Here is a 27852-nt window from a genome sequence, read left to right on the forward strand (position 1 = left end):
TCTCTCTCTCTCTCACTCTTTTAATCACTGAATTTCCAAATGTGAGGGGAGAGGCAAGTTATGTCTGTGACTGCATTTCTTCAGGTGGCCACCAGATGTCAGAGGTCAACCTCGCTATGAGTGCCATCCAAGAGCCGTGATTTCTCTGCTCTTGTCAAACACAAAGAAAATCCATTATCTCCTACTACTGTGTCATTTCAACAGTGCATAACAATCAATATTGTTTTCATAGAGAAATCATGAGCAGTAACTCATTTTACTTTCAGAAATACATGAGAATCTGAAGGGTAAGAACTTGGTATGTGTGCATACGTGACTTGGTGTAATGTAACTTGGGTTCCAGAAAAACAAACGGGTCTTGACAAAGACGAACTTGGTATTTCACCATTGTTTTCATTTCACTTTCACCTCAGTGACTGCTCCTTGAAGCTTTACAACAGGCAGTGCTTTTTAGAGGAGAGAACATACAAATCCATCTTTCTGTCTTAGCTTGAGAAAAGCAGGCCCAATACACTCTGGAAAACAAGACTAAAATATGGATACGAAACATGAAAAGGAAGTGAGAAATCAACCACAGAGGCACAGCGGCCTTCACAGAGAAATAAACCGAGGCAAAGTGAAAATTTTTTACTTTTGTTGAAACCTTGAGATAAATTGTGATAAAGTTAAAACCTTGGGATAAGCACCTTAGTTTAATTTACTCACCTTCTCCCAAGCTGAACCGCAAGCTGCAGCTGTAGCGCAGCCTCAGCAGGGTACAGAGACATATTAAAGCAATTCCTATTCAAATAGGCCTGTGGTAACCTTGCAAGCCACACAATGAGCCTCTGGTCAATGAAGCAAGGTTTCTGGCTCAGAAACAGCAGGAAAAAACAAGGAGAGCAAACTGTGAAGCCAAATTAACAATGTTCACATACACAGTATAATCCACATTATCACTTTAATCCACAAAGTAAATAGCGCCTCCTTTTTGGTCATTTTTATGCTCACACTAATGCATAGTCCATGATTTTCATAACAGTCTCTTTTTCCCTAATGGTACAGTGCATCCTCTCTGAGATGTACCAGCCACCTCAGGTAATATGAACGGTTTCTATTTCAAAATGGTGAAAAACAATCAGTAGTTTTCTCCACCAGAATCCAATTCATCTGCAACTGTCCCAAAGTGTTTTGACATTCAAGTGTGCCACGATGCATCAGCCCTGAAGGGTGTGCAGCTCCTCTTTGGTCACTCCACAGCTCATGAGCAACATTAGCCGGCTCTCATACACTCATGCTTGAGGTATCTGAATCAGCTTGTATAGAAGTCAGGAGGACCCGACCTCGATCAGTCTATAATCTCGTATTCATTTGGCAGCTTCACCTGCATGAAAGATATCTGTTTTTTTTTTTACAGTTTGTCCCTTTCATCAGACAACTTAACGACTTAATGAGAGGACTGCCCACAGGATCACACGGGGAGAATGGTGCTGTTGGGATCGCTGTGGATGGAGCGCTGAGCAGGTGTGTCAGTTTGAGCGTTGGGCCCCGTGTCAGCGTGCGCTGGGTAGACAGTCTGAGGATGGGAGATGTCCAGGTTAGACGAGAGGATGTTGTATGGCAGCTCCACAGATTGGCGGATGCTCTCTTCATATGTTGGCGGTGGCTGTAAGAAAGGCAGAACAGCAAGAAAGATTTAGGAATTAGTGCTTTACAAACTCTGTTAGTTAGTTTTGACTGAATGCTTAATTTTGTTGACAATTTAACACATTGTACTTGATGAAAAAGCATACTGAAGGAAGTCAGGTTCCTCCAGCACAACAATGAGCAAGTGTTTTTAAGTCTTTGGCTTTGTTTCATTTGGTGAGTTACATCTTCACAGGCTACAATAGATTTACTGACTCACTTTGAGTCACCTACAAAGTGAACACATAAAGATGATAACCAAAGAATTGTTCTTGCAAAGCCACTCAGGACAATGAAAACACTGGCAGAGGGTGGAAAGAAAAGTGAATCGCGTGCAAACTTGTTAAATTGATAGTGTCTCCGATAAGATTAGCCCTGGTATTTCCCAGGATGAATGTGCTGCTTAGAGAGCATCCTGATGCCTGATATCTAATACAAAACATAATTGGAACATGTTTGTATTTACATTACTGATTAATCTGTCTTCACATTGGCTGCCTTGAACATGTGCTCCTCCAATGCGTTATCTCTCTGATCACATCAGGCAGATGCACACTCCCTGACTGAGTCCTCTTATCTTTTAATTGCTTGGGGGCCCTCGGGCGACAAGTCCAACCCTATAACCCTACCCTCGCCCTATACACACACCACACACATACCAGGCCACAAAGTTTTACTACTATCCTGCCTCAGGCCACAAGACAGACAGGGGAAATTAAGGGCCATCATTTGAACCCTCCTAACAGGGGGGAGGGGGCTTTTCAGGGACTAGTAACAGGGTGAGTAGAAAGTGTGGTGTGTGTGTGTGTGTGTGTGTGTGTGTGTGTGTGTGTGTATGTGCGTGCGCGTGTGTGTGTGTGTGCGTAGGAGAAGGGCAGTCATGCTAGGGACTGTTTAATTAAGGAAAAGGAGGGGAGGTCAAAGAAGAAAAAACAGTAGAAGACAGGAGCACAAAGCTGCATTCTCAGGCACTGTTTGCACTCAGGATGCAGGCTTTAATTATGTTTGATGTGCCTTTTTCTCATTACCTTGTTTGCTCAAGCGTTGTGCAAGTCAAAAGCTCAGCGAAAGATCAACACGGTAAAACCTTGAAAAGCGGCCGCCAGCACAACTTCGACCACGAGCATTAGATGAGCTGATAGTGCATCCTGTTTACAGCACTCTGAATGCGGTCTAATCTTTGAACAAGCTCTTGTTACAATATTGTATGACAGCATTGGTCATAATAGAGACAGCCTACCTCTCATTATCTCCCTCCATTGTGAAAACTGCAGATGAGGGGCCTCCGTAATAAACTGAGGTTATATGAGGTTTAGGATTCTTTGAAAGTTCTTTGAAAGTATAATAGGAGTAAAACATCTTTCCTATTACCAGCTGCTGTGGTTGCACAGTAGCTGAAATACTCCTTTGTCTCCGTGTCATTTATGCCTGAGGACTGCATGTATCAATTGCTGTGACACAGTCGTAATCCCTAATTTGCCTTACCTCGGTCATAATGGGTCCATTCAGGCCAAAGCGGTCTGCGATCATCATGTGGATCTGCCTCTGGCGGTCCTTCTTCCTGACGCTCTCGTAGGAGGGAAGCCTTGGCAGGGGGGTGTCGAGTGAGGGCAGGCTGTAGCTGGAGGGCAGCCCCACGTAGAACAGCTGACCCGCCTGCTGAGGCACACACAGGCCAAAACACAGGGGGACCGTTAAAGCAATGGGAAATAGAAGCTTTGATGTTTAATGATTTGTTGGAAACGGTCCAAATAAACCATGTCATACTCACTTTAAACAGTAGCACCTATTGTTCCTGGGGGAGACTGTCTTACCCATGGATATGTGTATTGTATTGTATGTGTTGTATGCAAAGGGGATATTGTGAGCATGTGTACACAGAGGGGAAGACTGCTGCATTGCATGGTTGATAGCAGATAATGCTTATGCAAAACTGCGCTCTCTCACCTGAGTGTTGTTGTCATTCATGACCTGAGTCTGCTCCAGACAAGGCGACCCCACCAGCATCTGTCTGCTGCTGTAGTACTGAGGAGGAGCATCCTGGTACAAACACACACAGGGACAGTAATGAGTGTGTCTGTGAGAGTTAAAAGGATGCAGCATGGCAGAACTTCAGGTATTAATATTGTGTTAAATTGTTTCAGTTCCAAGCATCAAATTCTATCTTTACTTGGTTATCTGCACCATGGGTCCTTGGTGCCTAATCCTGTAATTAGTCAAAAATCCACTAATTTCAGCCTAATTGGCCAATTTTCATGCCTTATTTAATCACTGTAGACACTGGCTGGTTTAGCAATACCATAAATTATCCAACCAATAAGACGACCACCCTCCGATTTCCGTGCCTCCTCCCAGTCCCACCCCTTCTTAAACAAGACCCAGTGGGGTCCCACTGTATGAGGTGCTGGAATCCTGAAAAAAGGCTGCCGGAAAACTAGGTGATTGCCTTGGGTCTAAACGAGTCCCCTTTGTCTGGAGAACAAAGTAGTGTCCCACTGTGTCATCAGGGTCCCTAGGCAACAAACCACACAGTGTGGTCTTTTCAGTGTCTCTGTATCTCCCTTGTTACTGCAGCAGGTACCTCTTAACGAGCGCACTCCAGTAAACATTATGGGCTCATACGTCATTTGGGCCGGCGTTACAACAAAGTCAATTTGTTGCCTGACTGAGATTTAAATCCAGCATGGGGATTTGGGATGTTAGGACCACGGTTGCTGCTATTACCAACGAGATTTGCTCTCACCAAGAAGCAACAAAACTGGAGGCTGAGCATACAATGACGTTGGATAGCATCAAAATATCAGATCTATCATTTTCCCAGGCCCACTTAAACAATGACATCACTCAAACTTAGAGTAACGCACTCTAATGACCTTTGCCATAACCCTTACAGCATGTGAGTGAGAGAGACGACACCGAAAAGATGATGTCAAAGGTCACTTTCCCTCACTGGTTTGTACTTTTAAGGGGCAAAAAAAAAAAGTCTTGAGGAAAGAGAAAAAGGGAGAGTTGTGCTTTTGTCTCCTGCCACTGATTCATCCAGTGTGAAAAAGCACAACCGTGTAAAATCAGTGTTGAAATCGGGGGAGGACCCCGTCGGCAGCGTGCCTTTTTCACCGCTGCAACCTAAAGGAGATCCATTGTCCCCCGTGTCCCCAACACCCACAGTGGGGTCTGGCCACTATTCATGCTGCAAACTGAAGCAGGGAGAGGTATGTGACTATGAAGTTGATAGAAGACATGAAATGTTCCATAGGGACACAGTGAAAGAGTTGTGTTTTCGGGTGTGCTTCCCTCGCAGTCTGACTGACCGTCAATTTCTCCGTCCTTCTGATGATAACAAACACAGGCTTTCTCTTTCCAAACACACATCTCAATTAACTATAAGATTAAGTTTGAGGACAAGATCTAATAGTTCTGAAATAAATGAATTATCCCATAACAAATGAAAACAAATCCTGAAACTACGAATCCTTCCTAGAGCTCCTTGAGGTCATGTGTTCTGTGTTTTCTGTGTGTTTACAGTCTGCCACCTATACTTTACCATGCAGGCTGGACTCTAGAGCTGACAACACATTTAGACACAGTTAGCCGGTGTTGTCTTATCTGCCACACCAAGCAGGCGTGCAGCCACAGCTACAGCTCAGCATGGCCAATACATACCAGTGGAACGGTCTGTTAGTTCCTAACATGGGACAACAGAACTCATACAGTAAGACCACAGACAAACAGAGCTTCCTGTCCGCGAGGCAGGGAAGGTATGAGCTGTGTCCCTGCAATGCAAAGATAACACTCCGACTTCACCCCTGGGACCTATGGAGGTGAGACACAGGCCAGGAAGAGGAAGCATGGAGGATGGGCAGCCACTTTAGAGTTACCTCTGTGGAGCATTTACATTTCCTCTTCTGTTTCCTGCACCATTACCTACAGCTTTACAGCAACACTTAACTTCAGTTTGTAAGACTAGAGATGCCTGCACCTCCAGGTCAGACAATGCTACTAGCACTCAGGCATTAAGGCTTAGCTTCTATTTCATACATATAGCAAATCAATAATGATATAAAATGTCTATGCTACCTTCAAAAAATGTTTAAAGATGATGTTGTTTTGCTTTACCTGCGATGCCAGTGCGTAAGCCAAAATTTGTTTTGCGGTGATATAATTACATTGGTGCTGAACTAACATCAATATGTGTACTAAGTGCTAATTCTGTCCAATTCCATTAGAGTTACTGTGGCACTCAGAGATATTTCTGGAGGGCAGATAAACAGCTAATTCAATCGAGGCAAATCCATGGCCTGACAATGATCATATCAAGTTTATTCTAGGCCTTTTCCCACAGCCATGCAAATTGAATTTGACACTTCTTAATGGTGCTGCACTGGGTTTGCATGGTGTCACTGGGCCCGGGTTCACTCAATCTGCTGTGAACCACTGTGCTGGATCAGGATCAAAACTGAACTCACAGGTCACTCTACAAAGCCACAACACAAAAGGTACTTTCTCACATTTGTTTTTCTAAGGGCTTACCATATCTCCATGTGACTCCTGATAGGAACGGACTTTGCAGCACTGAGGATTTTTACGGTAAATAATGGACAGCAACACCACAATTACCACAAAGAACACCAGAGAAGAAACTGTTTGGAAAAAGGAGGAGAGAAGGGAACGTTCATTAATCACAGTTAATCAGACACCATTTTTTTTGCTACTGGTTGGCTAATGCAGAAGCACCAGAGAAGTTCAACTTGATATTGTTAATGAACACTGTTTTGACCTTTTAATTGTCAGTTTCAATCTGTGAATTTGATTTTATGAAAGTGATGAATAAAGATAGTTTGATTGACAGTTATACTCTCAACACTTGAAACACTTAAAAATGTGGAATCATGAAATTCCTCTCCTGATATACTCTTCTTTACTCTATCAAGAACAATGACAGCTAGAAGATAACAGACTGTTTCTGAAGGCATTGATGATATTTATGGAATGCTTCAAGTGCCATGTGGCAAGCAAATCAGCTGCTATCAACAGTGACTAGTTTGGCAAACAAATCATCCAGTGCAACTCTTATCACAATGCTACAGCATGGTTGGATAAAGTGAGATAGCCTACTACTCATCAGCAAGCCAACAACGGGGCAGAAAAAGTAAAATCAACCACTTTCAGGCATTTTTTTTTTTTGAATGTTTTTCTAAGTTAACTTCTTCCTCAGATCTACTGATATAAAGTAATAGGCTAAAGGACAGGCGATCCTCGCAACAACATATTAAAATATGCCAGAGATTAAATGTGTCCAATCTGGCAGATGCGCTTTCATATAAAATCTGATATTTTTGAGAGATTAAAGGCTTTACTTACAAGATGCAACGATCACTGTAAGTTGATCCGATGTCAGCTGTGAGGAGGGAATGGTTGGACTTGCTGTTGTGGACATTTCTGATGTGTAAACTGTTCCCTTGGATCCTCCTGAACTCACCAGCCGTAACACAAAGGTTCTCATATTATTTAGAAGGACCGGAGACCAGCTATGTTGCCCCTCGTCATTCTCTATCCCATCCCAAACAGAATGACACCATACGCGCTCTGCAAGTCGGATCAGTCAAACTCTCCACACGGTAAACATGCCACAGTGTGTTTGAGTCGTAAGGCACACTGTCGCCCTCTCCAAATCCCGTGACGTCGCCCCGGCTCAGGTCCTGCACTGGACAGCAGGGTTTGCTTTATAGATTGGCACTGGCAGATAGCAGCAGCCACCAAGGGCGCAACTTCGCATAGGCCGACTGACTGATTACTTAGGCTAATTGACATGGATTTTTTTGTTAGGTTGCCTCAGGGAAAAATCTGTACACAGAAACCTGAAATTTCTGACTTGAAAAGGCTCGAGGGCTCACATACAAACACAACCGCAGCCTATAGTTTACGAATTTTGAACGGCTGACAGAAATCCTGTTATGGTATCCCATCAGACATTTCAGTAGGCTAATGGAATAACTGCTGCAGTTCACCGAGATAAAAAAAAAACCCACTACACTGCTGTGTTCTAAACCCAGTATGTTTCTAGGCTAACTGTTTTTGATTGGAGAACTCTGACTCGCTATGAGATCCAGACCGGTAGGCTACAGACAGAGAATGGATTCCTGAGTTGGAGTCACGTTACCATGGAGATGCTGGGGGTCCTGTCCGGAGCTGAGACAAAGAGCCCAAATGTAGCATCAGTATTCATGGATGAGACGTATGACAAGCCATAGACTTCCTTGTCTACTTAGTTTCTCCGGCAAACAACACTCACAAACAATCAGGGTAGGCTACTTTCCACAATGTAGCCCCATGCCTAGTCTGTCTGTGATAAATAAAAAAAATTGCGCACAATATAACTTTGTGAAGCCGGCCCAGTTCTGATTGGCTGAATCACGTTCGAAGCCGTTGTAGATACCAGATAAAAGCACACATGTGACCGCAGCTGATTCAAATATTAATGCGCTGACTTAAAATCAGCGCTCATACCATAGACTGTATGGTACGTGTCGCTTAGCAACCACGTTGTTTAGTTACTGTTCAAGGTCTATATTGCTTGGCGAAAGAATAACATTTAATTAAGTGTTGTTTATTTATTTAGATGTATTGAACATTTGTGTTTTTACAAAAGCAATAAACCACTCGAGGTAGTGTTTTATGGTGATTTTAGAACAACTAGAGGGGTTGAGAAAAACTTTGCAGCAACCTGAGGATGGGCAGCGTCACTGCGTGCGCGCGCTGTTCAGAATTCGCCTTGCACGCGCTCATGTAAACTGGAGTCGGAAAAATGGTGGCCAGCGCTCGAGTGCAAAAGCTCCTCCGACGGTATAAACTAGCGATTGCCGCCGCATTAACGATTCTCTTGATTCAAGGGCTTGTAGTATGGAGTCTAAGAAGTCTCGAAGAGGGCGAGGCAGAGGTGAGAAACATCCCCTATGTTTGTTTTTGGCATGACAATGATTCAGTTGGGTTTAATTCTATAGCTAGCCGTTAGCTCCTAGCTTAGCTCACTGTGTGTTATTATACAGTAACGCTAGCTAACGTTAGCAGTTAAGAAATAGCCTGCTTCGCTTGCCAAACATTTCAACACAACCGAAACAGCCCCGTTTTGTCCGTTTGTCACTGAAACGTTCTCTGTCCACTATACCCATCACAGTGTAACGTTACACTGTTATCAACTCTATATGCTAATAACGATAAAGTTACGGTTACTGAGTGACTGGGTCAGTGAAATGGTATTTGGACAGCGTTGAATTCTGGTTGTACACTGCCAATACATTTCGTTTGGAGTGACTGTTTCGTGGCGTAGTGACGATCTAAGCCTAAGAAAAGGTGATGGGGAACAGACGCAGAAAACAGATGATCACAGATGATCCAACTAAACCGTAGAGTCAGCTAGCTAGCACGGATGTCTATCAAGTGATGCAACTTGGAAGAATAATAAGAAAGAAGTCTGTTGTGATTCATACTGATTGACTGGACCGAGGCTATCCAACATCTGTTCTACATAATCTTTCATATTTCAGTTAGCCAGTGGCCTTTCACAATTGGTCTGTTTTGTCTGCGTGACCCTCACCATATCCCAGGGATCAAGACTAAAATTAAGGATGGCTTATGATGGAGGCAACTCCAGAGATGCTTTGAACCGTTTTAGCATTAGCCAACTCCTCTGTGGGAACCTTCCCTCCATATACCTCAAGCACACCTGGAACACTAGCTTGGGGCAGTGCCCCATACCCTCCCAGTTCTTCTCTAAATAAGGTAATTGTGAGCTGTTAACAGATATGGCCTCTGGAGGTCTTTGCATTTCAGTAATCAATTTGAGACAAATTGATACAGAGGGAGCCACGGGAATGTGAACTGAAATCTGAGGTGGTAACCCTGCTGTCTCTATCATGATGTGACATGCGTGGAGTGTGCATAACATTCCCCCATACCAATACGTTGCACACAGCAGATCTGCGCCTGGAGGGTGAGGCAGGCAGCAGTGGGTATGACAATGGCTCCAGTGGAGCAGCTGGGTGGAGGAAAGGAGTTGGACCTTTTAGAAAGGTGAGGAATAGAGGGAGCATTATGAATCTGTACTCAATACCCTGTGTCCACCAAAAAAATGCTGTGCACCAGTTCAGACAGTAGCCTACCTACTAAGATACATCCTCAGCAAGAGCTTGGCCATTAATATAAATAACACCAGCTAAGATGCAAGTAATCAATTTCCTTTGGACAGACTTCAATGGAAAGAGGAAATGTGACGTGATCCGTCAGATAGTAGGAAGTGGTGTTAATTTTGACCTCTGTCGCCTGTTTGCGTTATAACGCCCCAGGCTTGCTTGTTCCCTCATCAGGTGCATTCCATAAGAATGCACATTAATCATCACCTCATCTCTGAACAATGTCAGTCTATGTTCATGTTCAGTCAGGGAAACTCACCAAGGCGAAATGAGTGAGGGTGACTGGATTTCTCCCTGCTCAGTGGTGTCTGTAAACTCGCATCTGCTCTAATCAGTGGCTGGCCGTGCATGTGTGAACACAGCCACATGCATTATATTAAAGCCCTCGCACAGAAGAGGGAAAGGCTTGTGAGGACAGAAGAAGACCGCACACTCTGTTCCTCTGTCATCCTCATATCACCCTCTGCTTGCCCGCGCTCTTCTACAGCGCTGAGTGCTCGCTGCTGCTCCCCGCTTCAGTAGATGATAGCGCTGATATGGTTTCGCTCGACTCTAATTGGAAAGTAAAGAGGCGGCCTAGCTCGCTTTTGAATCAATACATTTTTGACATGATGGTGTTAATTAAAAGCTGTGAAAACGGCTGATAAGAAAAATTGAAATATTAGGCCTTGCTGCACGCTTGTCTTCTGTGTGAGAACATCGACTCAGGCAGCCTAAAAGTTAGGAGTCTCTTTATCAACATTAGCAGACAATAGGCTTGAAAGACATGGTCTTCACACAGTTGTCTAACTTAAACTCTCTATTCTCAATGCTGTTTTAGCTTGCCTATTAACTTGACTCTTTGCAGCAAAGGAGCTAGCACTGCAATGAATGGTATGTTACTGGGCTCCACAATGCCTCTTACTGTAATGGGTTTTAGAGTGCGATTGGGCATCAGTAGCTGACTGTGCTGTATTGGTTGGCAGCTGGCTCACTGGCACTGGATTATCTGGCTCCTTGTCATACCCTGCTGCCCCAGCCACAGCCCCTGTTCTGTTCCCATAGTCTCTAGGCTGTCGGTGTGCCAGCGGCGTGTGGCGAGAGAGCCCACATTCTGCCATGTCGTCTGACAGAGGCAGAAAGCTCACGGCCCACTCACTGTTATTCCTCCTCTTCCCCAAGTGCATATTTTCAAGTCCCCTTTGTATGATCCAATAATCCAGTGTGCCAAAGCTGTGATGTTGCTTGGCCAGAAGAAGTCTAAATGGCTCAAGTCCTGCTTTTTCAATGCCTTCCATTTTTGGAGGCGTGTTTTGTGTTCCAGTAAGACTGACTATGTGGTGAGCTGTGGTGGTTTGAGCTGTTTGTCCCCATTACACATGAGGAAAATGCTTCAGGTCAACAGAGGAGTCCGTATTGGTTTTTAAAAGGCCATGTATTACAAGAACAGAGGAAAAGAGCATAATGCCAATGAAACCAGGGATAAGAATAGCTTTGCATTTAGAAAACTGTCAGCTACATTTGTCACAATTGTCAGGCTGCTTGTTTCTGTACCTCAGCCTCAGATCCCCAGTGCAGGAAAACAAGATGAACAGGACCAATTCTCTCACAGAGGTACATATTGACTTATTGATCTGTTTCTCTCCATACTGTTGCTTTGAAATTGAATTGTATATTTGGGACACTGAAATATGATGTTGAAGTAGCCTAGATCAGTGATGGGTGTGGGGTGGCCCACATTGGGCCCTCCGATCAATACAGTATCTCACTGCCTTTGTGTAGAGTAACACCAACACCAAACTAATTTTAACCTCACTTTGCCATTGTTAGGAAGATAAACTTTACATCTTTTAGTTTACTCAAATTTCTGTTGGATGAACACACAGGTCACCAGAGAACTTGGAGTTGATCTTTCCCCTTAGCCTATTTTAACTGACGCTGATGATGGCTTCTAGCTGAAACGCGTTCGTTTTTTCCCATAATAAATAAGAAGACTATTGTTCTGTGAGTGCCGGTGTTCTGTTTGTTTTGATCCTTGCCACAACCGTGCACCCGATACAGTATTCAGGATTTGGAGCTGTGCGCACTGCCACTTTTCCCTATTTTAACTGAACCATGACTAAATGACATGTACTTTCTGGATTTAACGTCACCTCTAGGGATGTTACAGCCAAAGATTCTAACTATGGGATACTTCAAGGATTTTATTACTTCAAAGCAGGTATAAGAGGATCATGTCTTGACATTTTAGGGAGGTGTTTGGGGGCTGTAAAATCTGTGAGGATGATTTCTTTTTCACTGTTTTCAAGATGCATCTGTCATACACAAATCAGAGTCATGATGATTGTTGAACATTTACTAAAGATATTATAAGATCAGCAATATGTGGTAGGGCTATAGCTTATCCAGTCTTATGTCAAAAATGGCAGACTATGTGACAGTCACACAGAGGATGTTGTGAAACACCTAGCCTTGTGCATCTTTTGGTACCAATTTATGCGTACATTATTGTCCCAGTAGGTAGCTGGTATTTTGTTAATTACAGGCATATTGCACCACATAAGTTCACTAGAGTGGTTAAGTCTCACAGATGTGCGCTGCACATTCACCCACACACCACCTCAGGGTTTCTTTTATATTTATTTAGCTGTGGTTGTGCATCAACAAAGCATGTCAGAGTTGTTTTCATGCTGGATCATGGCTGACCGCAGTAAATGCTTGAAAGTTTGGTGGAGCTTTGCGAAAACATATAATGATCCTGCAAAATGTAACAGTGTATTTCATGCAAGGGAGGAAGCTCCTCCCATATGACAAACCTTTTGCTTCAGCATGGCGTAAATCTGAAGGAATGCATCGTTTTCAACATTTTGCATCCTGCCAGTCCTCACGCCCCAGATACAGCTAGCTGTTTTAATGTCAGTGCCTCACTATCAGTTACAACACTCTACAGCTGACATTCGCCTTGTGTATTGCAATATGAATGATAATTATGAATGAATGCATATTTTGCAGTACCCCTCCATCTCCAGTTCATCCTCAGAGACCCTCTAATAGGGAAACTCCTTTCAGTTTAGCTATAAAGGAGAAGAGTGGATGAATGTCACCGAGCAGTGACAAGATTTGTGGTGAAAGCGGTGTCTATTTTTGTTACATTGTGTTGTATTTTTCCATTATTCAGTATATTTGGCTTATTATTTTTTCTGTTGAACATTCCTAAAAAGAGAATATCTAATATTTATTTTACTTTATTTTACCAAAATGAAGTGAAAAAGATGTAATTCATGTCATGGTTGACAATATGCTAAAAAGGTCAGCTTTGTTCATGAAACATTTTAGGTTTTTCCTCCAAAAGATATAGGAATTGAAATAGGATTTGATAAGAACCGGATTCAATGAGCAGAAGTGGAATTGCACTCGAATGATACCCAACCTTATCTGAGTCTCAGAGCCAAAATTATCCACACCATCCACATCTATAAAACATTCTACAGGGAATTAGGGCTGCACAATTAATCATAGATAATTGCAGGGCTGCAACTAACGATTATTTTCATTGTTGATTAATCTGTTGATTATTTTCTCAATTAATCGATTAGTTGTTTGGTCTATAAAATGTCAGAAAATGGTGAAAAATGTCGACCAGTGTTTCCCAAAGCCCAAGATGACGTCCTTAAATGTCTTGTTTTGTCCACAACCCAAAGATATTCAGTTTACTGTCATAGAGGAGTAAAGAAACATATTCACATTTAAGAAGCTGGAATCAGAGAATTTTGACTTATTTTTCTTAAAAAATTACTCAAACCGATTAATCGATTATCAAAATAGTTGGCAATTAATTTAATAGTTGACAACTAATCGATTAATCGTTGCAGCTCTGGATAATTGTATGTTGGAGTTTATGTCTATACGATTAATAATCAAGTAATGTGCAGATATTGAAGTGTTTTTTTATATTTTCAAATCCCCTGAAAGTCCCGATGTGGTATAGCAAGTGCTTCCGTTATGTGTGACCAATCACAACCTTTGACTGCACAATGTGTATCCATGTGACCAAAATAACAGTTAAGGCCATTTTGTTGGGAAAAGAAAGAGAGAAACCTTACATACACCCATTTTTGGAAAAACGATCTCCAAACAAAGTTGGAGAGCAAAAGTACTTCTCCCGAGTGAGTGTGAAAATGTTTTAGTTCCTCAAAGTGAATCATCCTGTGTCATTTGTAAATAGTTTGGTTTTAAACCAGATGACAACAAATCAGTACAGACATTTAGGGCTGAAACGATTCCTCGAGAAACTCGAGTAACTCGATTACTAAAAATCATCGATGCAAATTCTTTGCATCGAAGCTTCGTTTAATCCATATAACTATATACACACTCAGTGTTTCGCACGGATGATTATTACTGTTGCACAACGCGTTGGAGAAAGAGAGAGAAAATAGCGAGGGGCGAAGAGAAGAGACAGGCCAGAGAAAACGACAGAAAGTGTCCAAAGTTTCGGATCCAGTGTTGCCAACTTGGCGACTTTGTCGCTAGTCTTAGCGACTTTTCAGACCCCCCTGGCGACTTTATTTCTCAAAAGCGACTAGCGACAAATCTGCCGACTTTTTCTGACCATGGGAAGCAATGTTAATGTGTTGAATCCCAAAGCATTTGGCAATAAATTAGTATGGCTGATGCCGGTTTTCACTACTTGCTTGTCTAATCCAGAGAGGTCTGACGGTCACAGCGCTTCCTACACACAGTGTAGCTCCCTCCCTCCGCTGAGAGCAGGGACTGTAGGATAGGGTCCACTTGTAATTGCTACCGGCGTACGCCGAAACTGGCCGGGTGGGCGGAGTCAGCACTTAATATTAAAACGGAATGAGATGAAGGCTAGTAAAGAATGCACGTTAATTATGGCTATATGTAATGGCTAGTTAAGAACGTAAATCAATATGGTGGCTAGTTATGATGTCCCTAAGTTAGCTAAGTTTTGCTCAAGAAAATAACCACAGAAAATAAAATGCTGCAGTCAATTTGTGAAAGCCTGAGCTTCATTCATGTTATTATTATGATAGTCACACACACACACACACACACACACACCCACACACACACACACCTACTCCCCTCACAGTGATGCATAAAATACCCCAGAAAGCAAAATGTCAGGTGGTGTAAGTAGCAATTGGAGCCTAAAATGCACCAGTCCAATACAGCAGGTATATTCAGTTTAGTTTGATTGCAGTGAGTAGGGTCAGCAGGTGTAGGGCAACCCTTCACCATAGTAAATAAATGTACATTAGCCAGTCTTATGAACTTGTATGATATTTAGGCCTAGTAATAAATATCAATAATAATTATTATTTCACCTCGTTTTCAGTAAATCACAGTGTCGTATGGACAGCTTCGTGCGGACAGCTTTTCTCTTTTGTATATTTACTATTGCTCTTTAATAAAGCAAAAGTATTTCTTATCCGATTACTCGATTAATCGATGGAATAATCGGTAGAATACTTGATTACTAAAATAATCGATAGCTGCAGCCCTACAGACATTCAAAGTTTGCCTCAGGGTTGTAGCTGCACCCTAAAGTAATAAAGTAGCAATTATTTGAACATTGTAAATAAGTACCATAATAAAGAGACAGTAAGAATGAAAACAAGACTTTCTAGCTGCTGCTACTTTGAGAAATACCGCACTGAAAAAAGTGAAAATGTATGTTAAGGTGCAAAAGTGCAATGAAATGTTTTTGTTTCCTGAAACCAAGACAAATAATCAGGATTAATAACTGTGATCACAATATGTAGCAAAGTAATCATGATTGTCATTTTTGCCATAATTGTGCAGCCCTACAGGGAATGCTGCCCCACATCCATCACAGTTGTCCATACCTAGTCTGGTAAATACCGTAGTGTCCCAGAGAGAGATGCAAAGTTAAATGTCCCCACTTCTCCCCAGGGAGCCCGGGGCTAAGTGACATGAGGGCGCACTGCTGTATAGTTGAAGTGACAGGATCCGTGATTGGGCGTCTTAGTGACTCGGTGCAGAGTGGAGGCGCACTGAAACTGTCAGGTAGCTGCTGATAAGGCCATTTGGCCCCATTCCGACAGTGATCTTATTGGTCAGCTCGGAGCATGCCAGCCCTTCAGCTCCTCCTGCTACCTTCCCTTTATAGGTCTCTGTAATTATGGTGTAGTACCCCAGTTGGTTTCCAGGGCAACTTATTTCTTATTATATACAATTTTTTCCAGCTAGCTGACTGGGCTTGTTGACTGACTGCTGTCTTGCAGACAGTTGTTTTGGACAAGTATTTTCCTTTGGCCGCTTTTAGACTGTGACCACCTATTTACTCACCACATATAGCTATTAATTTAATAATGGTATATTAGTTTATACCTTCATTTCCATTCCATATTTCCTTCATTTCCATTCCATATTTTCAATTGTTTAATAATCCATATTTCCATTTTCCAAGTAAATTCATTATTTGTTCACAAAGTTATAGCCTAATCCAAATTTCCGTTTTCTAAGGTGAATTCATATTTGTTCAAAATATTACAGCCTAATCTTACCAACAGCCATTAGCTCCCCACTGTCAGTAGATTGCCTGCTCAAAACAGCAGGCTAAATGATAATAGGAAGGCGATTTGTAAAATGTAAATAAATACACAATCAAACAAATGGCTCTTTTATAAAATGCTATACATGCCACATTTCAGTGGTGTAAAAATGGTTGAAAACATGACATCTCTAGTTATCTTTAAGCTCGGACATGAGATGTACGCGTGTGCAACACCATGCAAGAACTCACTTCAGTTAGACATTCAAAAAGGTTGTGGCATTGGACACATTTTTTTAAATAATTTTAATTAATTTAATTTAATTTTAAATTGTAATTCATTTCAAAAACCCTAGCTGCGTCAATTCTCTGCACCCTAAGCTATGGCAAAGTCCCTGCATCTATTATTATTTGCCACCAAAACTTCTGACTGACAAGATATTATTTGGTGAGTGTGATAAATTATTAGACGTCACCAAAATATCAGCTTAGAGGGAACATAAGTCCTGAATGCTCTCCTGATGTTACAGCCTAAACTCAATTTCAGTTTTCCATGTTACATTTATTATTTGTTCCAAAAGTTAATAGCCTAATCTTAACAACAACAGTCACTTCCCTGCTCTATGCAGCTGTGGGACTGTTACAATGTTTGGAATGGACATTTGCACACAGACTTGTTGTATCTTCTGTTTATTCCTCCAACCCACACTGTCTGTGTGGCCAAGTCGTATCCAAAGTTTTTGTAGGTCAAGAAGTTGTCCGCACCCTTACAGTAAGCTTTCTGTGGATTGCCTCTCTGTTCATCCAAACAATTATTCTATTTTACAGAAATAATTACGTCTACAACTGGTCGTCCTCGCAATCCAATGGAAAGTGAGAGGCAATCACATTTAACTCTTACCCACACACATCCCAATAAAACACAAATGAAGGCATGAAGGCGGAAAGATAAGACATGGCACGATCTGGCTCACCCTTCCTACCGAGATAAATGTGTGATTGGGATTGCTGTAGCCATCCTGAGACATTTACACCTTCTGGTACCGTTTTGAAATTAATTGGGGTGAAATTATCAGTTGAAGATTAAATATTAAGTAGGCTATATATAAATAATAAAGTCCATCTTCCTATCAAGATGGATAGGAATATGGGTGTAACCATAATTCTCTTATTGAAACTAAATATGTATTTTGACATGCAATACATTTGGTACATTCGGTCTAAAAATTATCTTTTTTAATGATGGTTTTAATGCTTTACTTTATATAACACATCCTACTTAAAAATATACATGAATTTATGAAATACAGGAAAAGACTTTTAATTTGACAAATAAATGGATGGCATTGATAGTTTAAATGAATTGAATTAATTCAAGAGATATTGTCTCACGGCCTTCTGCGACCTACTTTACTCCTACTTTATGGGAACAGAAACTCTTAAAAGGGCATTGCATCTACCAATAATACATTGCAAGGATAAACAGAGTGGCTGGTCTCAAAGCCGATCACTTGACAAAACAACCATCTGCCAGAGTCCAGCTCTACCGAGCCATCCTGCAGTGCAGCGAGGTTCTCAGTCGCCTTGAAATCTTGCTGAGCGTTTTTTCAGCAATTATTTTTTCGGCCCCCTGTGTTTACTCCTCTGCGCACAGACATGCACATACATAAATACATACAAACCTGTCACTGTCCTATGAGGACTTCATGCACACACACACGCACACAAAGGCACACGCTAGTGGTCTGATAAGGGTTCTCATTGCGACCTCCTCAGTATCTGAGGCTTGTGCCCAGTGTCTGTGTGTGTGTAGGCCTACATGTCTGTGTGCTCATGTGCCATGCACACACATTTGTACACCTTTTGCCTGCACTTCTTTGCCACAGGGGACTGACTGAGGTTTGCTGAGGTCCTTACAGTGAATCATTGGCTTCATTATGCGTCTTTGAGTGTGCGCCTTCCCTGGACTCTGTCTTTCCCAGATTACCTCCACAAAAAGGCAGAGGCTCAGCTAAAAATAACCCAGATCAGGGAAAGGGAAAAAACAAAACCAAGTAAACACATCCTTCCCTCTGGGGCTCCTTTTGCTGTTGTCTTAGTGGATTTCTTTCTCTATTTTTATGTCATTCTTGAAGTGTGAATCATTCCCTCCTCTCAGCAGCATTTGTCCAAGATGTTCTTATAGAATGACTGGCAACATATCTGGAGTTGAAATGTATTCTTACTCACTCTCTCTCTCTCCCTCTCTCCTTTCTCTCCTCAGAGAAAGACGCGACGGTCTAAGCTGCCTGACCACAACAGCCAGGACCCCAAGAGGGACGCGGCGCCCTGGGAGAGACAAAATTCTCTGTCGGGGAGGAGCAGGGGCAGATGGAGCACCAGGTTGGAGAGGACGGGGGGTACAGCCGCCAGTGCGCTGAGGAGAGGGACCAGCCGCCGAGGAGGGAAGCCCAGCATCAGGCTGAAGAATCCCCAGGAGCAGGGAATGACAGGAGCCGGAGTGGATGGCGTAGTCCCCCACGACCCGTCCAGCAGCCGCAATTTCAGTGAGACCCGAGGCGGCACAGACGGGGCGGCCAAGTTACCCGCTCCTGCCATACCAGGGGAGCCGGGCAGCGTGGACGGGGCGCACCAAGCCCCCAGCAGCGACTTTGTGCCCAAATGTGACATCATGGGCAAGGACGCGCTGTCTGCCCTCCATCGTGCCGGGTCGCAGCAGTGCCGACAGGAGATCGCCAACATTGTGTGCCAGCATCAGGCCGGACAGCTCATGCCGCATGCACTGCCTCAGTTCTGCCCCCAGCTTGGTGAGAAGCCTTTCACAGTGTGTACAGATACTTGCTCTCTTGTTCTCTCTTTCTGTTTATCTCTTATCTCACTCTGTTACTGTCTCTCACTCTTGTAATCTCTCTTTTACTCTCTCGCTCTCTCTCTCTCTCTGTCTCTCTCTCTCTCTCTCCCTTGCTCTCTCCCTCGCTCTCTCTCTCATTTGTAGCCCTCCTTGCGGGATTGAAGACTAAATGTGCAGGCAGCCCACACACTCTCAGATCCTTAATGATTTATTAGACCAATTTTCACTCACCGATACATTTTTAATAAAAGCATTTCTCACGACCAAATTTGCATTAATATTGCATGGAATTTGTGGTTCGGGTCCTTGTCTCACTCCTCGCCTCTTATCTAAACATAGCCTAGATTCTGTGAATGTAATGCTACATCTCTGTCAACCATGATTTCATCAGCAACAGATATTGGGTAGGATGATGTAGTGTATTTGCTTAAGATGCAAAGTTTTGATCATTTGCCCCTGGCACCTCTCAGTATACCCCAGGATCTGCTTAAACTTATTCCTCCACCCCTTTTGTTTCTCAATACCCAGCCCATATTCCTTGAAACCCTCCTGACCCTACTGAATCTTCTTTGCCCCTATCCTTTATTATCATATCCCTCTCTCTCTTTGCCCCTCTTCCAGGTGTATCCAATCCGGTTCAGGCCGGTGATGAGCTGGACAATAGTCTGTCCAAGGTGGAGAACCCTGTCAGGGTGGCTTTCGTTCTGATGGTCCATGGCCGGGCTGTACGGCAGCTCAAGCGCCTCATCAAAGCAATATACCACCGTGACCACTACTACTACATCCATGTGGACAAGGTAAGCTCTAGAAGGAGGCAACAGTGCCCCGACTACCATACATCGTCCCTGTAATATGCTCACATTCTATACATTCGGCCTCACTTGCTTGCATACAGACCATTTGTCCATGGATCATGATAGAAATATCCAAATAGAAGGCATTCATTCATTGGCAGTACCTACTGGAACTGATATTGGAAAGGGCCCAGGGGTGAACCTTGGCCAAGATTACCCTCAACTTCTGCATCTACAAAATGTTTATTGTCAGTTAGGCTAAACATTGAGCGGTTTAGTCGACACATCTGCTTGGCGCAGTGTATTCTGAGCTCACAAACGTTTTTACAGGCTGGGTCTTCTTGCATTATGAAGGTTAAATTTATCCCATGGGTCTCACTGTGGTAATGGGGATTAGCCTGGATAGAGGGGCTTGTGTGGTTATTCATAGGGGTTGGACTTAGTGGAGGAAAGGTCTACGGTGTTCAGCTGGAAGACAAAGACAGATGTTTGGCTGGTAACGTTGAGGTAGAGACCTCAGGTGTGTATAGTACAGAGACAGAAGCCAATAGAGAAACAGGTGACTGTCGCCAGTGCACCTGTATAGCCGGAAAGGTTGTTCCGCCCTGGGGAGCTGGCTCGCACAGTTGCCAAGGGACTATGGAGAGGCTTTGTGGAAGCGTGGAGTCTGGGAAGGAAGGCAGTGATGAATGAGAAGTCAGTGGGACAGTCACCACAGACACTCCAGCCAACCTAACCTCATCTGTCTCTGAGGGAAGGGCCTGTTTGAGAGATGGGGCTGTAAAACAGGTCAGGTTGTACTGGAATCAGTGCACTGGCTCCTCTACCCTCCACCCGCCACCCCTTTTTTCCCTGCTGTCTGTTTTCTGCTGAGCAGACGACTGAGAGGGCTGTGAGTTTTATGACTGTCGTTCTCTGGCCCTTTTCCCTGCTGCTGACTCCTCTCCAAACACAACCAGGGTATCTGCGGATTGTTACAAAGTGTTAAAATAAATTGGCTAAATTGAAATCTTTAAAAAGTATTCAAATGCCTTAAATACAATTAGAGGTCTTTATTTTCACCATGCAATAACAGGTTTCTTTGTACTGCATGTCAACCTTTTGAATAATACAGAACAGGGCCTATATCTGCCTTACACACACCTCATGTCCCTTAATCAATTTCCCAGTGGGCTTTTTCTTATACTGTCCATTTGTAGTTTCAGAACTTTCATAAGCTATGATCAATCGGAAATAGGTTGGTTTTGTTTCTTTGTTTTATTTTATTTTTTAATTGGTCTTAAATTCAATTCCTGGTAGCATTTAAAAAATGTCTTAAAATGTCTTAAGTTTGGCTTCTTGAAACCTGCAGGTACCATGACAATATTCACACTTGCTCTCTCACAGCTCTGTCTCTAACCACTTTAATGTCTCTTGGCATAAAGCCTGACAGCTGTTTGGCTCTATGGCATTTGGTGTTACTTTTTCAACTCATCCTTTTCCCTTCCTAATGTTTAATCCCTGCTTGACAGTTTTCTCCAGAGTAGCCTCTAAGCTTAGTTCCTCTTATTCGTAGTCATGTGTTGCTGTCAAAATACCTATTGCCATTTCAGAGAAGGAAATATAGTTTTTGAACTTATTACAAGACAAAAAAATATTTTTCATTTTCTCTAATCACAGTAACCCACATTACAAATAGATGTGCCATGTGGCTTTTGTTCTAGCTCAGATCACATTCTGTTTCAACATGAGTCAGCTTTGGTCGGCTGCCTTGGCACGGTTGCAGCAGCAGATCTGGCTAATGCAGAAACTGTTATACAGCTAAAACTAGATTATCATTTGTGATGCAGCAACACAATTTTCACTCATTTAATCGTTTGACCCTTTGCTTTGAACTCTGCCAGCGGTCCAGCTACATGCATCGGGAAGTCCTGCAGTTAGCCCAGCAGTACGACAATGTGCGTGCCACACCCTGGCGCATGGTGACCATCTGGGGCGGTGCCAGCCTACTGAAGGCCTACCTACGCAGCATGCAGGACCTGCTCTCCATGCTGGACTGGAAGTGGGATTTTTTCATCAACCTCAGCGCCACAGACTTCCCCACCAGGTTGGTTAGCCTATGTACAGAATATAAGACTCGGGGGTTTGGCATGAGAGAATTAAATCCTAAAGGAAATTTACAGTTTGAGCATTTCTGTAATAACTCCCTAGTTCACAACAGTACTAACAAATATCAAGCAACTATCAAATATCCCTGTGTATCGTTATATTGGCTGCAGTATAACATTTATTGTGTTCACAGTGGTAGCTCCGTTCAAGTGTAGCTTAAATATGTCAAGTGAATTATATATATATATGCAGTCACCTATTTTCATCTATTTTCTGTGGTGCTAGTTGGTGCTGTGTATCGAAGTTGCACAACTCTTACACAACTGTCTAGTTTGAGTTGATTAGTTCTGGATTGTCTCTTTCTCATTGGTGGCTTAGCCTTTCAGTAGTGCATGGGGATTTGATTCACTTACTCTGACCTACAGTGACTTTGACTTGTATAGCAACATGATGAAGAAGGGCCACAGCATTTGCCAGATGAAAAGCCCTGTCTGGTAGCAGCACTAAATGGACTGTTTTGGTCACTGAAGCACAGAGGCAGCAGTAAATAGCCTTCTTTCTTGTTGATCAGTTCTGGCTGGATTTCTGGGGCTGCTCTGAGCCCCTATCAAAGCAATTGCCAATCCTCCTGAACCTTCCCAAGGGGAATAACTTGGACTGCTTGGATACATACAGTCAAGCCTATGTCTCCCAAATCCTGCCCAGAGTAGCTAATTTCACTCAGGAATATCATCACGCACACACCCAACACCACACTCCAGCCAGCATTTTCTTCCAAACTAATCCTCTGACCTTTTTCTTGTGTCTTTGTGTCCCTCTTCCTCCTTTCAATTCTCACCCTAACGCCCTCCTACAGGACCAATGACGAACTGGTGGTGTTCTTGACGCAGCACAGAGACAAGAACTTCCTCAAGTCCCACGGGAGAGAGAATGCCAGGTGAGAATGTTAGCTGTGACATACAGACCTCTGATTCACAACTTGCTAAGACACACATCTGGTTGCCGCTGTGCATTAAATCTGACACCACTTATAATATTCAGAATTTTTTAACTGCTATTTTCATGAAGTTAACACTTGCATTATAACTTCTGATATCAGGACAGAGGCAAAAAGTGAAATGACAAACTGATCTCATAGAGTTGTCATTTTGCTGTAACTAAATACAAGGCAGCACACTAGCAAACAAGTATTTGCTTGATTATTTACTTTAATGCATGCTGTAAAGTATCATTGTATTGTCTTTCAAGACATCAATTCCAGCCTTGCCTGTTGTGTGCTGTGTTCAAGGTTTATTAAGAAGCAGGGCCTTGACCGTCTCTTCCATGAGTGTGACAACCACATGTGGCGTCTAGGCGAACGCAGCATCCCAGAAGGCCTGGAGGTCTCGGGGGGCTCTGATTGGTTCTCACTCACCCGCCGCTTCGTAGAATACGTCATCAAGTCCCAGGACGACCTAGTGTCAGGGCTGAAGCAGTTCTATACCTACGCTCTGCTCCCTGCTGAGGTAAGTAAGCCTTGTTCAGTGGGGCCCATTTATCTCCTGTAGCTGAGACAGACAGCTTGATATCCAAGTCTGTCTCAGGCCCTCCTCCCCTGCCAAGGCAGAGGACAATCTAGCAGCTAAAAAAATGTAATACCTTAAGCTTTCAGGCGCCTAGTGCAGCAGAGGTGCCAGACTGAAGCAAGGTCCCACTGAGTTCACCTGAGAGTTTATCTGTCTGTGTGGTTTAATGTCTCAATAGAGGTGCAGTGATTTGTTTGCCGTTGTGTGGTGCTGTTGAGGTGTGACCTCTTGGAATTTAGAGTCAGTGGGTTGAAACTGTTCGGGCATGTCTGTGGAGGTGTTGAAATTTGGCAGCTGAGGTTTACAGTGAATTTACTCTCACACAACACACCCTTTGTTTTATCGCACTGCTTAGAAGGAAGTATTGTATTTACGCATACCTGCTCTACCTATCTGCCCCTTCTCCCAGTCCTTCTTCCATACGGTGCTAGGGAACAGCCACATGTGTGACACCCTGGTGGACAATAACCTGCGTGTCACCAACTGGAATCGTAAGCTGGGCTGCAAGTGCCAATACAAGCACATTGTTGACTGGTGTGGCTGCTCTCCCAATGATTTCAAACCTCAAGACCTCATCCGGATCCAGGTGAGTCAGCCAGATGGGGGCAGTGTGGAACTACAGTTCATTAATGATTGCTTTTGTTTGACCTGGTGGGGAGGAAAAATGTTTCCTTGACTGATTCCTTTTTTAATCTAGTAGTATTCCAAACTCTCACATTTCACTCGTCATTTCTTATTTCTTAGTATGTGTTATTTTGTGATGTATTTTGTGTCACCATCAACTAAGTGTCCCTCTTCCCATCCACAGCAATTGACACGGCCAACATTCTTTGCTCGTAAGTTTGAGTCGACAGTGAACCAGGAGGCCATAGACATCCTGGACACCCACCTGTATGGCCACTACGCCCCAGGCACCGTTGCCATCAAGGCCTACTGGGAGAGCCTGTTTGAGCAGTTGGATGGGGTGGGCTCACTCAGTGACGTGGCTCTCACTGCGTACACCTCTTTCTTTCGCCTCGGCCTCAAGAGTCTGGAGACCGCTCAGAGCAACGTGGAGGCCTGCAGGTCAGGCCTTGAGTTTACACTAAGACTGTAGACAGTCTGTTTACATCCTTTTCATACTATAACTGAATCCCCAAGGAATTGCAATATATGACTGTTTTTTATCTTTTATGTGTGCTTTTTCCCTCACTGCAGGTTCGAGCCAATAGGCTACCCTGTATCAGTGCACCTGTACTTTTATGACGACCGTTTCCAGGGGTACCTGGTGCGTCAGGAAGTCCAGACCCCGGGGTCAAAGGTCAGGGAAACAGTGGAGATGTGGGCGGTGCCTCATGCCACCCTCGTCCTGGAGACCAACCTTAAGGAGTTTGAGAGGCTCAAGAACTTGGAAGTAAGTGCACTTTGAACACTAGCTTTTACTTTGTATATGTCATTGTTCTTGTGTTAAAGAAGATCAAGGGCTAGAGAGGTGTGTGTCTAAGATTGTATGCACAGTCTTCATTGTAATTTAAGTTGCTGTCCCAGACAAATTTTGATCAAGATCAAGGTACCCCAAGAAAACTGCTGAGGAAAACTGCGTTTGAAGACTTTCACCTTGATATGTTAAAATTGGGGCGGCATAATCAGGGCTTGATCTGATCAAAACTTCGATGTTTTAATTAGTTCAGGAAATCACAGGCATGCTGCTCAGCCTAATATTGTGAGGAAGTCAAGTCCAGAAAGTGTTAACATATTCATTCACCTTGTCTTCAAATTACATATGAAAGTTTGAAGACTGATAAAGAATGTGAAGCGTTGCTTAGCTGCACTGTATTATATAGGCTGTTATCAGTATTTCTGGACTGTACTCTAAAGGCTGTGATTCCTTTTGTCTATTTTCTTGACAGATCGGCACCGAGTGGGATCCTAAGGAAAGAATCTTTCGGAACTTCGGTGGGGTGATCGGTCCTCTAGACGAACCACTGGCGGTGCAGAAGTGGGCTCGTGGACCCAACCTCACGGCCACCATTGTGTGGATCGACCCAGCTCAGGTGGTAGCAGCATCCTATGACATCAGCGTGGATGTGGATGCAGAGTATACCCAGTACAAACCGCCACTGCAGCGCCCCCTGCGACCCGGGACCTGGACAGTACGGGTGTTAAGGCAATGGGAGCGCGTGGCAGAAGTCCGCTTCCTTGTCATGCCCTTGGCCTTCAAAGGAAAGGAGCCACTACGCAAAGGTGAGACATGGATTTAGAGATTTTGATTTTCCAATTTTTTCCTTGCCATTCACTGTAGTGAAGGCTTTCCTCCAGTAAATTTAAATTTGTGATCCCTCATCATGAAATAGGAATATTTGTTTTGGTCTTGAATGACGTTTAAAAATGTCTTCCCCTTGCAATTTCTCTTTGTCTTCAAACATCCGTCTCCTCGCTGTCCATTCCAGAAGAGGACAGCTGGCTCCATGCAGGTCCTCCAGGTAACCTGTACCTGGAGCAGAGCTTCCAGCAGCTGAGCTCGGTGCTGAAGCTGCCTCCCCAGGAGCCTGCTATGCAGGAAGCCCAGCGCAGGGCCCAGCTGGTGGGCAAGTTCCTGGAGGCCTGGGTGGACAGCAGCGTGGGGGCCTTCTGGGTGACAGGGGACCTTTGTGCCACGCAGACCTCCTCCTGCCCAGCCTTGGGACCCTGCACCAAATCCTCTTGGAGCTCCCTGTCCCCAGACCCCAAGTCTGAACTGGGGCCTGTCAAAAGTGATGGCCGTATCAGGTAGCCCCAAGAGAGGAGAGACTCTGGACTTCAACACACAGGAACATAGGAAGCTGGAGGGAGAGATGGACCTACATTATAGTGTGAGAGCTCTTACAGAGCCTGTGTGTACGGGGATATTGTCTCCAAGGACGGCTCAGAGCCCAAGGGCACATAAACAACAAGGCATCTTCCTACACTGAAGAGTCGAGACATTCTCAGTGAAGTGGCAATACAGACTCGAGAGAGGAGGACACGTCTGCTGGAAATTTGCACATACAAGATTGCAAGAGCAAAAACTTTTGTGGCGTTTGTTTGAAAACGTTGCCGATTGATACATGGATGCCTGATGCATTGTTCTGTTTTTTTGCTGGCACACAAGTTTTCAGTCAGGGTCTGTCTGGGTTGGACCTTGAAAAGAACCCCCTGCACATGTTTGAACTGTTGTTTCCGCGCACAGTTTTAATTTTCCTCTGCTTTATGGAATCGGAAAGCAGATGTCAAAATTCAACAACAGGCTCCTTGCTGTGTTCTATCGTCATTTCAGGGGAGAATGAAACCTCTGAACCATATTATTGTGCTTATTTTGAAGCATTATTAAGTGAGCATTGGGAGCAGACAGATGAAGTGCACTTTACTGTAAGACTATAATGTTACACAGAGGTCACTTGGTTGCCATGTAAGGAGGAGAAGTTAAAAAGTCATGGATAAGGTCACGTCACGTCAGATGACATCCTCACCCTTTCACTTTACAGTAGGTCTCTAAAGTGTTGCTTTAAGGTATAATACACTTGCAGCGTCACTCACCATTGCACAGACACATCGATGAATACCTGGACTTGTAACCTGGATTTAGGAAAAAATAAGGAACTAGTCCTGTCTTGTCAAAAAGCAGAGTTGAGTTTAGAGGTTCAGTGTCTTCTTTCATTATTAGTTCTCTTTACTGTGACATTCATTTTTTTGAATGTGTGATTTTTTAATGTATTTTTTTGTCTGTTAGTTTCTTGAACTGGCTGTAAGATGTTTAATTGTCTTTGATGTCCATCATTGCAAACAAAGCCACTTGGAGTTGTTTGTCAGGTCAGAGGAAGTGCCTAGACTGTTGGGTTGCATTCAAAATTATTCTCAAATTATTTTGTAAGTTGCCCTTTGACTACAAAATTCTATGAACAAAAGGCTACGAAAAATGCTAAATTGGATGAAACTGCAAATGCAAGGACCTCATATTATACCTCCTCTGTATCAGTTTATATGCAGTATTATCACTCCTGTGTGTTTGTATACTTTGTTTGCCACAGTGAAAAGCCCTCTGTCACCTAGCAGATGGTTATTGTTCACAAGCATTTGTCATGATGTGTTTCATTTTAACTTTAAGTCCACCAACCAAAAATGTCCAACATTATATGTTTGGGGTTTTTCTTTCAGCCTGATCAAGAAAATGTAAGCTGCCTTT

General features: G+C 43.4%; 2 protein-coding genes across 2 annotated transcripts; one reads left to right on the forward strand and one right to left on the reverse strand.

Annotated features, from left to right (window-relative positions):
• Positions 1-829: 829 nt before the first annotated feature.
• On the reverse strand, positions 830-7204 carry LOC139921648 (uncharacterized). Its single transcript, XM_071911938.2, has 5 exons — positions 7027-7204; positions 6196-6305; positions 3613-3705; positions 3151-3324; positions 830-1645 (listed from the first exon to the last, which is right to left on the reverse strand). Exons 1-5 carry the CDS (start codon positions 7166-7168, stop codon positions 1451-1453), a joined length of 714 nt encoding a protein of 237 aa, XP_071768039.1. The 5' UTR covers positions 7169-7204; the 3' UTR covers positions 830-1450.
• A 1265-nt stretch (positions 7205-8469) lies between these two features.
• On the forward strand, positions 8470-26830 carry xylt2 (xylosyltransferase II). The gene is made up of 11 exons (XM_071911916.2): positions 8470-8602; positions 18638-19181; positions 19847-20022; positions 21903-22105; positions 22964-23044; positions 23396-23612; positions 24082-24258; positions 24481-24737; positions 24870-25065; positions 25562-25895; positions 26102-26830. The coding sequence occupies exons 1-11, from the start codon at positions 8471-8473 to the stop codon at positions 26422-26424; spliced, it is 2640 nt and encodes an 879-aa protein (XP_071768017.2). The 5' UTR covers position 8470; the 3' UTR covers positions 26425-26830.
• Positions 26831-27852: the final 1022 nt, after the last annotated feature.

This window comes from Centroberyx gerrardi, chromosome 7 (assembly GCF_048128805.1).
Source record: "Centroberyx gerrardi isolate f3 chromosome 7, fCenGer3.hap1.cur.20231027, whole genome shotgun sequence".
Lineage (NCBI taxonomy): Eukaryota > Metazoa > Chordata > Actinopteri > Beryciformes > Berycidae > Centroberyx > Centroberyx gerrardi.

Coding starts and splice junctions, on each gene's coding strand:
- LOC139921648 (XM_071911938.2), bottom strand. CDS start 7,168: ATGAGAACCTTTGTGTTACGGCTGGTGAGTTCAGGAGGATCCAAGGGA. Junction 6,306..7,026: donor TACAGTGATCGTTGCATCTT/GTAAGTAAAGCC, acceptor TTTTCCAAACAG/TTTCTTCTCTGGTGTTCTTT. Junction 1,646..3,150: donor ATGGACCCATTATGACCGAG/GTAAGGCAAATT, acceptor CCTTTCTTACAG/CCACCGCCAACATATGAAGA.
- xylt2 (XM_071911916.2), top strand. CDS start 8,471: ATGGTGGCCAGCGCTCGAGTGCAAAAGCTCCTCCGACGGTATAAACTA. Junction 20,023..21,902: donor ACTACATCCATGTGGACAAG/GTAAGCTCTAGA, acceptor GAACTCTGCCAG/CGGTCCAGCTACATGCATCG. Junction 24,738..24,869: donor AGCAACGTGGAGGCCTGCAG/GTCAGGCCTTGA, acceptor CCCTCACTGCAG/GTTCGAGCCAATAGGCTACC.